This window comes from Hipposideros armiger, unplaced genomic scaffold, assembly GCF_001890085.2.
Source record: "Hipposideros armiger isolate ML-2016 unplaced genomic scaffold, ASM189008v1 scaffold_619, whole genome shotgun sequence".
Classification (NCBI taxonomy): Eukaryota; Metazoa; Chordata; class Mammalia; order Chiroptera; family Hipposideridae; genus Hipposideros; species Hipposideros armiger.
In genome coordinates, this window is record NW_017731969.1 from 217351 (window position 1) to 230037 (window position 12687).

Genomic DNA, 12687 nt, shown 5'->3' on the forward strand with positions numbered 1-12687 from the left:
TATTTTACACTCACTGCATGTCTCAGTTTGGGGCCAGTCACATTTCCAGTGCTTCATAGCCACATGTGTCTAGTGGCTGCCATATTGGATGACAGTTCCAGGCCCTGTATCTAGAGAGTCTGGTTTTCCCCTTGGGCTGACTTGGCTTTGAGTTTTCTCACTGTCACTGGCACTTTTAATAGTAGTGGTAGGGGGTTACCTGTCTCTTGAGCTTGGCTATGTAGTAAAAATAATCTTTTCTCATATTTCTATCTGTTTTATACCTGAAGAAAGAGGTCAGTTTAGTCCACCATGTTGCCAGAAATCCTTTCACTTATTCCTTAAAACCACCTTATGATGGAAGTACTCTTATGCCCAATTTACAGATGAGGAAACTGAGGCTCGTGGAGCTTAAGTGACTTGCTCAGGGTTACATGGCTAGTAAGTGGCATCGAAAAGACCCAAAACAGGTCTGTTTGAATTCCAAGACTATGTTCTATCCACCACACTGTGTTGCCATCTTATGATTTTGATTCTCCTCATTCATTTTCAGGAATTAGACACCACCAAGAGCTCTCTCTCCCGCGACTCCTTACACACTTTTGCTTATCTGGAGAGTAGCTCTTGTCCAAGACCCGGCAGCAGAGAGCCATGGACCAGTACAGCCTTGGGGATGAGGGTGCCCTTCCATCCGAGATGCATCTCCCTTCGTTTTCTGAGAGCCAGGGACTCAACTGCAGTGATTCCCTCAACCGGGACCTGGGTCCCAGCACACGAGACCTGCTGTATGCCGGCCTAAGTGGTTTGGACCTGGATCCCAGCCTCCCAACGCCCGATGTGCCCAGCGAGGTGCTGGAAGACAACCTTGACGCCCTGTCCCTGTACTCGGGGAAGGACAGTGACTCCATGAAGCTGCTGGAAGAGTATGCAGACCCGGAATCTCAGAATTCCTTACAAGGTGAGGCTGTCCACCTGGGCCCGAGGGCCTGGCAGGCTGTTTGAAAGTTCCTGCAGCAGCTAAGGGTTGGCTCTGCGTGGGTTGGGTAAGAAAATTTCTCCCTTCCACAGGTGAATAGGGAACAGTCACTCTTTTTCCACATGGGAATTGTACCCAACTTCCTAGTCAAGGGAACTGAATGCTGATGTTAGGGAGCGATGCTGAGAAACTTGAGTATTTGGGGATATCCTAATCTTGTAGTGTGGGCAGACCTTTGAGTTTACAGGAGGCTTTCCTATCCAGCACCACATCTCAGAGGCTCTTTTCACATTTCCAGAATGAGCTGGAGTCCTGTCCATCTGCTTCTTGGTTATCTAAACTTCCCGAGCCACCGTGTCCTCACCTATAAAGTGGGGGGAATGATACTATCCACTCTGTTTCCCCCGGAGTAACAGCAGTAAGAGGCAGAAGAAGAAATGAACGTAAAAGCACTTTGTAGACTGTAAAGCACTGGAGAGATAATAGTTATTTTCACCATATTGTTAGAATTAGTTTCAGACAGCCCATTGATTCAGTTCTAACTTCCCTTCAGAGTGGTGGAGCAAAGGGAGAACTAATGGAATCATTAAAGACCTTTGTTAAATCTCCTTTTGGTTTGCATTTAGGCTTCCCCCACAGGATAAATTCATTTTTGTTTTCAACTCTCTTGGTGGGTTCTTGGGTAAGTTGTGTAGATGGGTTGACCGAGCTAGAACTCTTTGACTTTATAACCACACTATATGCACAGAAGGCGACATCTGAAACAGCTCTGCAAAGCAGGACTAATATTAACTGGAACAAGCAGCTCAAGAAATGTCCTGAAGACTTGCTAAAAAGAAAACCTTCTGAGGCTCCCACTCCACACAAGATTTAGTAGACAGAGCTGGAATGATAGCTAAGTGTGAAATCCTAGCTCCATGAGACCTCTGCAGTGTTGTAGGCACTGGGCCAGGCCTGGGGGTACAATAGTTAGGGTTCTCTGCTCAAGTCACAGAAATTACCTGAAAAATGCTGGTGGTACAAACAGGTGTTCATTTTGCTGGGCAGAAAAACTAGCTTTCACCACACTTTCATAGGGGTCTGTGCATATCACCTCCCCAAATGTTACAAATCATTCATTCAACCTTTGTTTTAAACTTGAAATATAAAAAAAAAGGAATCCAGGGGCCGGTTGAGTGGCTTAGTTGGTTAAGCGCTCGCTCAAGAGTGTGAGCTCTGAGCAACAGAGATTCGATTCCTGGCCCAATCTGAGCTGCCACTGAGCTGCCAACAGGTGGCAGGATGGCTCAGCTAAAAAAAAATAATAAAAATAATAAAAATCTCACCAATCAAACTCTTTACTCTTTTCTAACTTAAATTCCGGTCCATATAAGTATGTGTGCTTATATTAATTTTTTAAATTAGAAAAGTAATGCTTTTTTTTTTTNTGTGTCTGTTGTTGGTCCCAATTAATATCCTTTGTTCCAGGCTGTAGTGACTGGTTCGTTGCCTTCAATGTTTTCAATAAATGCTCCCTCCCCCAATAGCTACTTTGCCCTGAGAGAGCTCCAAGTTAGGCAAAATAAAGGCAATACCTTTGTGTTAGACCTTCAGCAGCTAAAGACAGGTTAAGACAGACAACCTCAGTTCTTTGAGAATAAGATCCTCCCTGCTCCCTCCTGCATCTGGAACCCATACCAGGACATGGGCGCTGTCTTCAAAACCTCTGCTGTGCTTGGGGGGGCGGGGAGTTAAAATGCCACAGGGCTCTCCTACTGCGTGTCACTCACTTTTTTCTTGACAAGGGTTCTCTTGGTTGCTTGTAAACCTTTGGCTATTTTCCATGTTCCAATAATGTTTCTGTGGTGGGAAGTTTTAAAATGACTAATTCAATCCTTTTACTTCTTATAGGTCTATTCAGATAGTCTATTTCCTCTTGAGTCAGTTTTGGTAATTTGTATCTTTTTAGGAGTGCATCTGTTTTTTATCTAAGTTACCTAATTTGTTGGCATGCAAATGTTCATTATATTTCTTTATAATCCTTTTTATTTTTGTAAGGTCATTAGTGATGTCCTCTCTTTAATTCCTAATTTCAGTAATTTGAGTCTTTTCTCTCTTTCTTTTTTGGGGATAAATTCTGTTAGTTTAGATGTTTCAGAGTTGTTTCCTTTTCTCTTGGTAGTTATACTTAAATTCTTTTAGGGTGCATACTTAANCTTTTTGTTTGTTTGTTTGTTTGTTTTTAGCTGAGCCATCCTGCCACCTGTGGCAGCTCAGTGGCTGCTCAGCTCGGGCCGGGACTTGAACCGCTGTTGCTCAGAGCTCACACACTCTTGAGCGAGCTCTTAACCAACTGAGCCACTCGGCCGGCCCATTGTTTCCACTTCTTGGTCATTGTAAATAGTGCTGCCGTGAACATTTGTGTACAAGTTTTTGTGTGGGCATATGTTTTCATCTCTCTTGGGAAATACCTAGGATTAGACTTGCTGGTCATGTGATAACTCTATGTTTAACCATCTGAGGAACTGCCAGACTGTTTTCCACAGCAGCTGCACCATTTTACATTCCCATATGAATGTAATATGAGGGTTCCAATTTCTCCACATCCTCTCCAACACTTGTTGACCAGCCTGTGTTGTAGCCATCCTAGTGGGTATACAGTGTTCTCTCATTAAGGTTTGATTTTCATTGCCCTCATAGTTAATGATGTTGAGCATCTTTTCATGTTCTTATTGGCCATTTGTGTATCCTCTTTGCTTCAGTGTCTATTCAGATCCTTTTCCCATTTTTAAATTGGGTTATTTGACTTTTTATTATCGAGCTATAAGAGTTCATTATGTATTATGAATATGAATCCCTTATCAGCTATATATGACTTGCAACAATTGCCTCCCATTCTGTGGATTGTCTTCACTTTCTTGATGATGTTCTTTGAAGCACAGAGGTTTTAAGTTTTGATGAAGTCACCTTTGTCTGTTCTGTCTTTTGTTTTGGTGTCATCCAAGAAACCATTGCCTAATCCAAGGTCACAAAGAATTACACCTGTGTTTTCTTTTAAGCGTCTTACAGTTTTAGCTCTTGTAATACGTCATTTCTGATACATTGGCTCAGGTGTATTTTTATCTTCAGGGTGGAAATATCTACCGGCTCCCTCATCCAGTGAAAGAGAACATGGCAGGTGGATGGTAAGTTTAGGAACCGCCCCCGCCCCCAGAGGAGTGCAACCCCTCAGGTGTCCTCTGATGGCTTCTGTGTGTTGGCCCTGGGTGAGCGAGCTCTGGACGCTTCGTTCCTGAAGAGGCATGCACCAGACCCTGAAGAAATGGGGCATCATCTCCATTTCTTAGGGTTCATCTAGAGTTGTCAATGGATCAGACTTTAAAAAGAAAAAATCAAAAAGTCAGTGATCAGGGACGGAATCTCATTCTCGCATTCTCTTGCCATGTCTCCCCACAGTAACCAGCAAAACGGGGGCCCCACAGACTGGGAAGAACCAAGGAGCACTTATGTCTGTAAGAATTGCAGCCAGATGTTTTACACCGAGAAAGGGCTGGGCAGCCACATGTGCTTTCGCAGTGACCAGTGGCCATCACCTCGAACGAAGCAGGAGCAGCAGGTGAAGGGGCACACGCAGTAGGCTCTCTGCTTTCAGGGTTTCTGACAGGCCTTGGGGACTAAATGACTGGGTGTCATTTACTTAGGATGGAGACATCCTCCATCCGCTGGGAGAACTTGGGGAGGGGCCAGGAGTCAGGGCTGTGGCGCTTCAGAGGGGGTAGGTCGGAATTTCAGGCTGGAGCAGTTTTTTTTGCTCCCAGTTCTCCTACTCCTGTCTGCATTTAGGTGTTTGGTACAGAGTTTTGCAAGCCACCAAGACAGGTGCTAAGGCTGGAGGGGGATGGGCAGAGTCCCCCAGGAGTCAAGAAGTCCTTGGAACACATGGCCACAACCCCTTTGGAGATCCCCATGTCGGTGCCTGTGGCTGTAGCACACCGACCCCTGGGGAGCACGGCCAAGGTGGGTGCTGGTCAGTCCACTTCCTTCCCCACCTGCTGGTAGAAGCTGTAGGAAAAACCTAAACAAACGCCTTGAAAAATCCTGACTTTAGAAGAGCTTGGTTTGCACATTCATTCATTAGTTCATTCAACATCCATTGAGCTTTCTCTGTATCCAGCCCTGTGCTGGCAGTGCTGGGGACACCAAGATGAACATGACAGCCTCTGCCCTTCTTCCTGGGGCTCCCAGTCCAGTGGAGCAGACAGACCCATCTCCAGACAGTGACGACTCAGAGTGGGCAGGGCTGGGAAGGGGAGCAGAGGATGCTGTGTGAGCCCTGAGGGGACACCAAAGAGCCAGCCTGAGGTCTGGGAGGACTTCCTGGAGGAAGGGGTGTCAGAGCTGAGACCTGGAGGACGAATGAGGAGGCGTGAGGAGAAGGAAGACTGGCAGAGTGGAGGTAAGCGAGAGCATTGCAAGTTTGGGCAGTCAGTGTTTCCAGCCTGTGCTGGAGGAATCCCCCAGAGAAGCTCCTGCTGGGCTCGGGGGCAGGGAGCACGGATCCCATTCTTCGTCCCACAGGAGCTGTTGTCATTTGGAGGGGAACCATTTTTCATTTTGTCACACTGTTGCACTGATATGGCCCCCACTCTTTAAGTGGCAGTCATTTTAACAGCTGAAACTGGCCTCACGCTTTACCAAAATCCTCTGAGTCAGGACTGCTCCTTGAAGTGTGGGTGCGTGAGAAGGTTCCAGCCGTGACCGTCACTAGGCCTAGGGTCCAGTGTCCTGCTCAGGAGGGGTGACCCTGCTCGCCTCCCCTTTGCTGAGGGGCCCAGGCACAGACATGTGGGATGTGTGCATCTCCTACTTCTGTCTCCATGGTCAGTTCCCTTTTCCAACACTTTTATGCCATCTTGAAGACTGAGCTGTGCAGCAGGTGGCTCAAGTGACCCCCGTGGTTCTGAACCCTCTTATTCTCCAGGGACAGGAGAAAGACATGGAAGAGAGAGACAGCAAGGAGTGCAACCAACATAGGAAGCGGAAGAAGCGCCCCCAGTCCAAGGCATTGTTCATGCCTCCTCCCCACTCCACACTTGGGGAGCCGAGCCCCAGAGGGTGCCACCAGAGCTGCCTGCGGGCTCCAGTGTTCCTGGTGGACCGCCTCCTGAAGGGATTGTTCCAGTGCCCTCCCTACACGCCACCCCCAATGCTCAGCCCCATCCGGGAGGGGTCCGGGCTATATTTCAATACTCTCTGTTCCACGTCGGCTCAGGCCAGTCCCGACAAACTCATCAGCACCATGCTTGGTGAGTGAGGCTGGGGCTGGCGGTCCCTGGTCATCATGGGCGGGCATCCTGTGTCCAGAGCCACCCTCCCTTGTGGCATTTGGTCCACAGAGTCTCCTGCCTATGGCTGTGTCTGGTCCGTGGGTCCCGTTACTGTTCATAAGTATCGCAGGACCATCTGGGACCAGCAGCCTTCTAGGTGCTTAGAGTTTTACAGACAGAAGAAAAACATGGAGGCCATTTAGCCTGACCACACTTCTGCCTGCCCTTCCATGTGACTTTTTTAACAGCTCTACTGAGATGGAATTCACATACCATATGAATCACCACTTAAAGTGTACAATGCTTTATAGTATATTCACAGGCTTGTGCATCTGTCACACAATTTTAGAGTATTTTCATCTCCCCAGAAGAAGCACTGTACCCATTAGCAGTCACATCCCATAGCCTCATAACCCCCATTCCCGAGCACCAGGGAAACTACTGATCTACTTTCTCTGTGGATTTGCCTATTCTGGACATTTTGTATAATTGGAATCATACAATATGTGACATTTTGTGTCCAGTGTATTCATTGAGCATGATGTTTTCACGGCTCACCCACGTTGCAGCATGGACCAGTGCTTCTTCATTCCTCTTTATGGCTGAGTACTGTTCCATTGCCTGGAACACTACATTTTATTTATCCATTCATCAGTTGATGGGCTTTTAGGTTGTTTCCAGTTTTTGGCTGTTATAAATAATGCTGTTGTGAACATTCATGTACAAGTTTTTGTGTGGATGTATGTTTTCATTTCTCTTGGAAATAATTCAGGAGTGGAATTTCCGGGTCATGTGGTAACTCTGTGTTTAACCATTTAAAGAACAGCCGGACTGTTTTGAAAAATGGCTGGGCCAGCGTTGTATAAAAGTTGCAATTTCTTCACATTCTTGCCAATACTTGTTATTGTCTATCTTTTCATTATAACCATCCTAGCGGGTGTAAACTGGTACTCGTTATGGTTTTGATTTGCATTTCCCTGATGGCTAATGACATTGAACATCTTTCCATGTGCTTATTGTCCATCTGTGTATCTTCTTAGGAGAAATGTCCATTCAGATCCTTTTCACATTTAAAATATTGAGTTGTTATCTTTTAATTATTGAGGTGTAAGTGTTCCTTATGTATTCTGAAGCAAGCCCCTTATCAGATATGTGCTTTTCCTGCAACTATTCGACCCCATTTTGTGAGCTGTTTGTTCATTTTATTTATGGTAATGTTAGCAGTACAAAAGTTTTTTAATTTTGATGAAGTCCAATTTATCTTTTCTTTCATCAGCTATGTTTTTGGTGTTGTACCTAATGTTTTACTTGGCCAAAAGTCACAAAGATTTATTCCCATGTATCCTTTGAAGAGTTTTATCATTTTAACTCTTATATTTAGGTCTTTGATCTATTTTAAGTGAATTTTTATATACTGTGTGAGGTAGGGGTCCAAATTCATTCTTTTGCATGTGGGTTTCAGTTGTTCCAGCACCATTCATTGAAAAGACCTTTCTTTTCCCATTGAATTATGTTGCACCTTGTTGAAAATCAATTGACCATAAATGATTTGAGATTTCTTTCTTCTTTTTTTTTTAAGTTTTATAAAATTTATTTGAACCAAAAAGAGATATGCCTGGAAGTAAGATCTCAACAGGCTGATATAAATGATTCCGAGATTTCTTCTTAAAACAGACATTTACATCTACAGATTTTCCTCTGAGCATTGCTTTAGCTACATTTTGTAAGTTTTAGTATGTTGTGTTCTTGTTTTCAGTCCTCTTGGAGTATTTTCTGATTTCTCTTTTGATTTTTTCTTTGATACATTGATTATTAAGGAGTATGTTGTTTAATTCCTACATATTTGTGAATTTTCCAAATTGCCTTCTTTCATTGATATCTAATTTAAGTCTGTTGTGGTCAGAAAACATACTTTGTATAAACTCAGTCCTTCTAAATTTATTGGGGCATGTTTTATGGGCTGGAATATGTTCCATGTGCACTTGAGAAGAATGTGTATTTATTGATGTTGGTTGGGATGCTCTGTAAATGTCTGTTGTGTCTAGTTAGTTTATAGTATTGTTCGTCTTCTCCTCGTTGATCTTCTGCCTAGTTGTCCTATTCATTATTGAAAGTATTGAAATCTCCAACCATTATTTTAAAATTGTATATCGTATCCTTCAGTTCTGTCAGTCTTTTCTTCCCATGTTTTTAGACTCTGTTTTTATGTGCATGCATGTTTATAATTGTCACATCTTTCTGATGGCTTGGCTTTATCATTATGATATGTTTGTGATATCATTTATTATCATTACGATGACTATCATCTCTAATAATATTTTTTGTGTTCAAGTCTAATTTGTCTGACATTAGTATAGCCATTTTGTCTCTTTTGTGGTTGTTGTTTGCTTTGTATATATTTTTCTGTTCTTTTACTTTCAGCCTATTTGTGTCTTTGAAAATAAAGTATGTTTCCTAGACAGCATTAATTAGAGCTTATGTTTTTAAATCCAGTCTGAAAAACTCTGCCTTTGGATTGGTTTATCTAGTCCATTTTCATCTCATTTAATGTTATATTGATGTGGTTGGATTTACATCTGCCATTTTGCTTTGTGTTTAACCTACTTGGAGTTTATAGTTTCTTAGATTTATATGAGGTATAATAAAAAAAATATGAATGTTTAAATTTAAAAAATGTATTACAGGAAAAGACACATTGCCATTAATACCCCTCAAAATACTGCCCCTCACTTCGAGCACGCTTATCCCATCGTTCTTGCCACTTTCTGAAGTAGTTTTGGAAGTCCTCTTGTGAGTGTCTTTAGTTGTGCTGTCGTAGCTGCCTCGATATCCTGAATCAATTCAAACCGTTTACCTTTCATGGTCATTTTGATTTTGGGTAAGAGCCAGAAGTAGCACGGTGCCAGATCCGGTGAATAAGGTGGATGAGGACACACCATAATGTTTTTATTTGACAGAAATTGCCATATACCAGAAGCCATGTGTGACATGGAGCATTGTCATGATGGAGGATAATTTATGGCACACTTTAAAACCTACCTTCTCTCAATCATAGATCACACCTGACTGACTACACCGAACAAGTTGAAACTTGTCACACTGTTACTAAGGTTCGAATCTCCACTTCCCGTATCAAAGATCCCTGCTTTCCATTGGATGGCACTCGGCAGCAGCATTCACCATATTTTTTTATCACACCTCATACGTTGTTTTAAATCAGACTTGGGAAGTTTTCAGCCATTAACACTTCAAATATTTTTCTTTCCCTTTCTCCTCTCCTTCTGGTATTCCCATGACACGTATGTTGTTGCATTTAATGATGTCCCACATTTCTCTGAGGCTCTTCATTTTCTTTCATTCTTTTTTTCTCTCTGTTCTTCAGATTCCACAATCTCCACTAATCTTCAAGTTTGCTGATCATTTCTCCTGTCATCTCAAATCTTTTGAGCTTCATTTTGGTTGTTGTACTTTTTTAACCACAGAATTTCCATTTGGTTCTTTTTTTTATAATTTCTGTCTCTTAATGGTATTCTCTTTTTGATGAGGAATTTTCATTATACCTTTTTTTAATTCTTTAAGCATGGGATCTAGCAGGGAGAGGGAGCCCCCATCTCCTTGGCTGTACCTACCTGGAGTAGATTATTCTGTTATACAGATCCGGGGGTCAGATGGGCAAGGGAGTGCTGGTCATGGCTCAGATGTTTCAGACTCTCACTGTTCTTACCAAGATTTAGTCAATTTTCTTGAATTACTGTTTCTTAAAATGCTGTGTACTTTTAGTACAATTTACAGAGACTTTAACTTACTGTTTTTAAAAAATACTTTTTATCAATTTAATTTGTTATTTTGCCAAGTTCCTTACTTTACCTTTTCTGAAGTCCTATCCCCATTCCATGCAATCTTTTAAAAAAATTTATTTTATTGTGATAAGAACAGCTAACATGAGATCTACCCTCTCAGCAAGTATGCAATATGGTATTGACTAAAGGTACAGTGCTGTACCACAGACCTCTAGAGCTTATTCATCTTGCTCTCCTGAAACTTTATGCCCATTGATTAGTAACTCTCCATCTCTCTCTCCCTTGGCCCCGACAGCCACCATTTCACTCTTTCATTGTACGGATTTGACTGTTTGCACACTTCATATAATTGAATCATGCATTATTTCTCTTTCTGTGACTGGCTCATTTCACTTAGCATCACGTCCTCAATGTTCATCCTGTTGTCGCATATTGCAGAATTTTCTTTTTTAAGGCTTAATAGTATTCCATTGTCTATATACCACATTTTCTTTCTCCATTCACCTGTCAGTTGGACATTTAGGTTGTTTCCATACTTTGGCCACTGTGCATAGTGCTGCATTGAACATGAATGGGAGTGCAGGTATCTCTTAAGATCCTGATTTCAGTTCTTTTGGATAAATACCCCAAAGGGAGGTTGCTGGATCATATGGTAATTATGTTTTCAACTTTTTTGAGGTGCCTCTATACCATGCCACCTTAAAGAGCTGGCTTTCAGCTGCTCTGTAAAGGCAGGCAGAAGATACCCCATGCATCACTTCTAGTCTGTCTTCTTGAGGCTTTTCATTGTGTTTTCTAGATCAAGTGGATGGCTCTTTTGGCATCTGCATGGTGAAGGATGACACCAAGATTAGCATTGAACCGTGAGTTGAAACAGACTCAGAACCTGAGGGTCCTTCCCAAGTGGGAATGCCTTTACCCTCCTTGCATCCCAGTGAGAGTTTTTCCCATGGGCTCCTTCATCACAGGGGGATTGGGCCTAGCTATATAGCTTCCCCAGGTGAGAAGTGGTAGATTTCTGCAGGTGTATGGGGGAAGTTCTCCCAATATTCCTTCTGTCTAGGCATACCATAGTTGGGCCCATGGGGACAGGATGCCCAGGATGTGGGGTTCTAGGTAGAATTGGTGATGCACAGTGTGAGACTCTTGAGTATCCATGGAATGTGGATAAATGGACGTGGCCATGGATGTAGAAGTATGCCAGGTATCAGCATTTACCCTCCCTTGTCCTAAACCCCAAGAGAGACACCTGAGGCCAGAAATCTGGCAACAAAGGAAATTGGAGGAAGGAAGAAAGTGTCCCTTGTGAGGTTTCTGGAACACCTGTGTAGGTCTGTCAGAAGTGACAAATACTCTCATCTGAGAGATGGCAGAGGATTTCCACAGAGCAGGGCACACCATGCATGCCTCTTTTATTTCCCATCTGAGTCACATGTGGATGTCCCACACGTCTGTGTGTGTGACTTCATTTCAGGCACATTAACATAGGAAGCCGCTTTCAGGCTGAGATCCCAAACCTCCGGGACAGGTCACTGGCTGGAACTGATGAGCATGTAGTTTCGCTGGTCTGGAAGCCGTGGGGAGATATGATGACCAACCCGGAGACACAGGATAGAGGTGGCTGAGACCTTGGGTCCAAATTCCCAAGGTCCTTCCCCACTCCCACCTCCAAGGAGTTTCTCCTCCCAGTTCTCACCTTGACTAAGAAGCAGTGTCCCCTGGGGGTGGGGCAGAGGGTGGGGACTAGCCCTCAGTCTGTATTGCTTCTCCCATGCTGCTGTCTCCTTTCTCACAGTAGCTGGCCAGGCCATCCAAAGCAGGTGCTAGGAGCAGGGTTCCTGTCCTTCCTCCTTGTCCCTCCCTTCTCTCAGCCTGCCTTAACGGAGATGTGAGGGAGATGGTAACAAGGAGCCCCATCTCTGTGCTGTCGGGGAGTCTCCTCCCTAGCCCTTGCTGACTCCCTGTGTCTCCTCTCCCTCTGCTGGGCCACTTGCTGGAAACAGTGACTGAACTCTGCAATGTGGCCTGCTCCAGTGTGATGCCAGGTGGGGGCACCAACCTGGAGCTCGCTCTGCACTGCCTGCACGAAGCCCAGGGCAACGTTCAGGTGAGGGGGCCAGTGCTCAGAGGAGCCTTGTGACACTTCCTGTCCTTTTGGGGGTTGGGCTCCAGGTCCATGCCATGTGCCATCTTCGTGGGGGGGTGGCAACTATGAAGACTGAAGGAAGGTCACCCATCCTTCCCCTGTGGCTTGGATTGATGTGGTCCTTAAGAACTGGTGGGGAAATGGGCAGATAAGGGCTCAGTTAGTCAGTGATTTATATGGGGCAACAACAGGGCGCCAGGGTTCCTCTGAGATATCTGGGGGGCAGTGGAGAGGGGAGCCCAGTAGACACGACTCAGGCCCTGCGTTGATCTGGTTTATGTATTGAGCTTTATCTTTTTGATCAAAACATCATATATGAAAACTTTTGATGCAACAGAAATGTGTCTGCCTCCATCAGGGGTCCCCCATGCAATCCTGAGATTTAGAAAATACATTAAAAGCCCAACTCTGAGGAGTGGGAGAGGAAAAGGCAAGTTACCAAGTTAGGGACTCAAGAGGCAGTGCCACAGTAATGCTTTT

At 44.1% G+C, this 12687-nt stretch overlaps 1 protein-coding gene across 1 annotated transcript in view; it reads left to right on the top strand.

Moving 5' to 3' along the window:
- ZNF541 (zinc finger protein 541) overlaps window positions 1-12687 on the top strand; it is a 29975-nt gene that overhangs the window by 6959 nt on the left and 10329 nt on the right. Inside the window, exons 2-7 of the mRNA XM_019625202.1 lie at window positions 4064-4119; window positions 4391-4550; window positions 5916-6240; window positions 10861-10924; window positions 11536-11678; window positions 12065-12168. Of these exons, the coding sequence (XP_019480747.1) occupies window positions 4064-4119; window positions 4391-4550; window positions 5916-6240; window positions 10861-10924; window positions 11536-11678; window positions 12065-12168 (852 nt within the window). The remainder of the gene's footprint in view (window positions 1-4063; window positions 4120-4390; window positions 4551-5915; window positions 6241-10860; window positions 10925-11535; window positions 11679-12064; window positions 12169-12687) is intronic.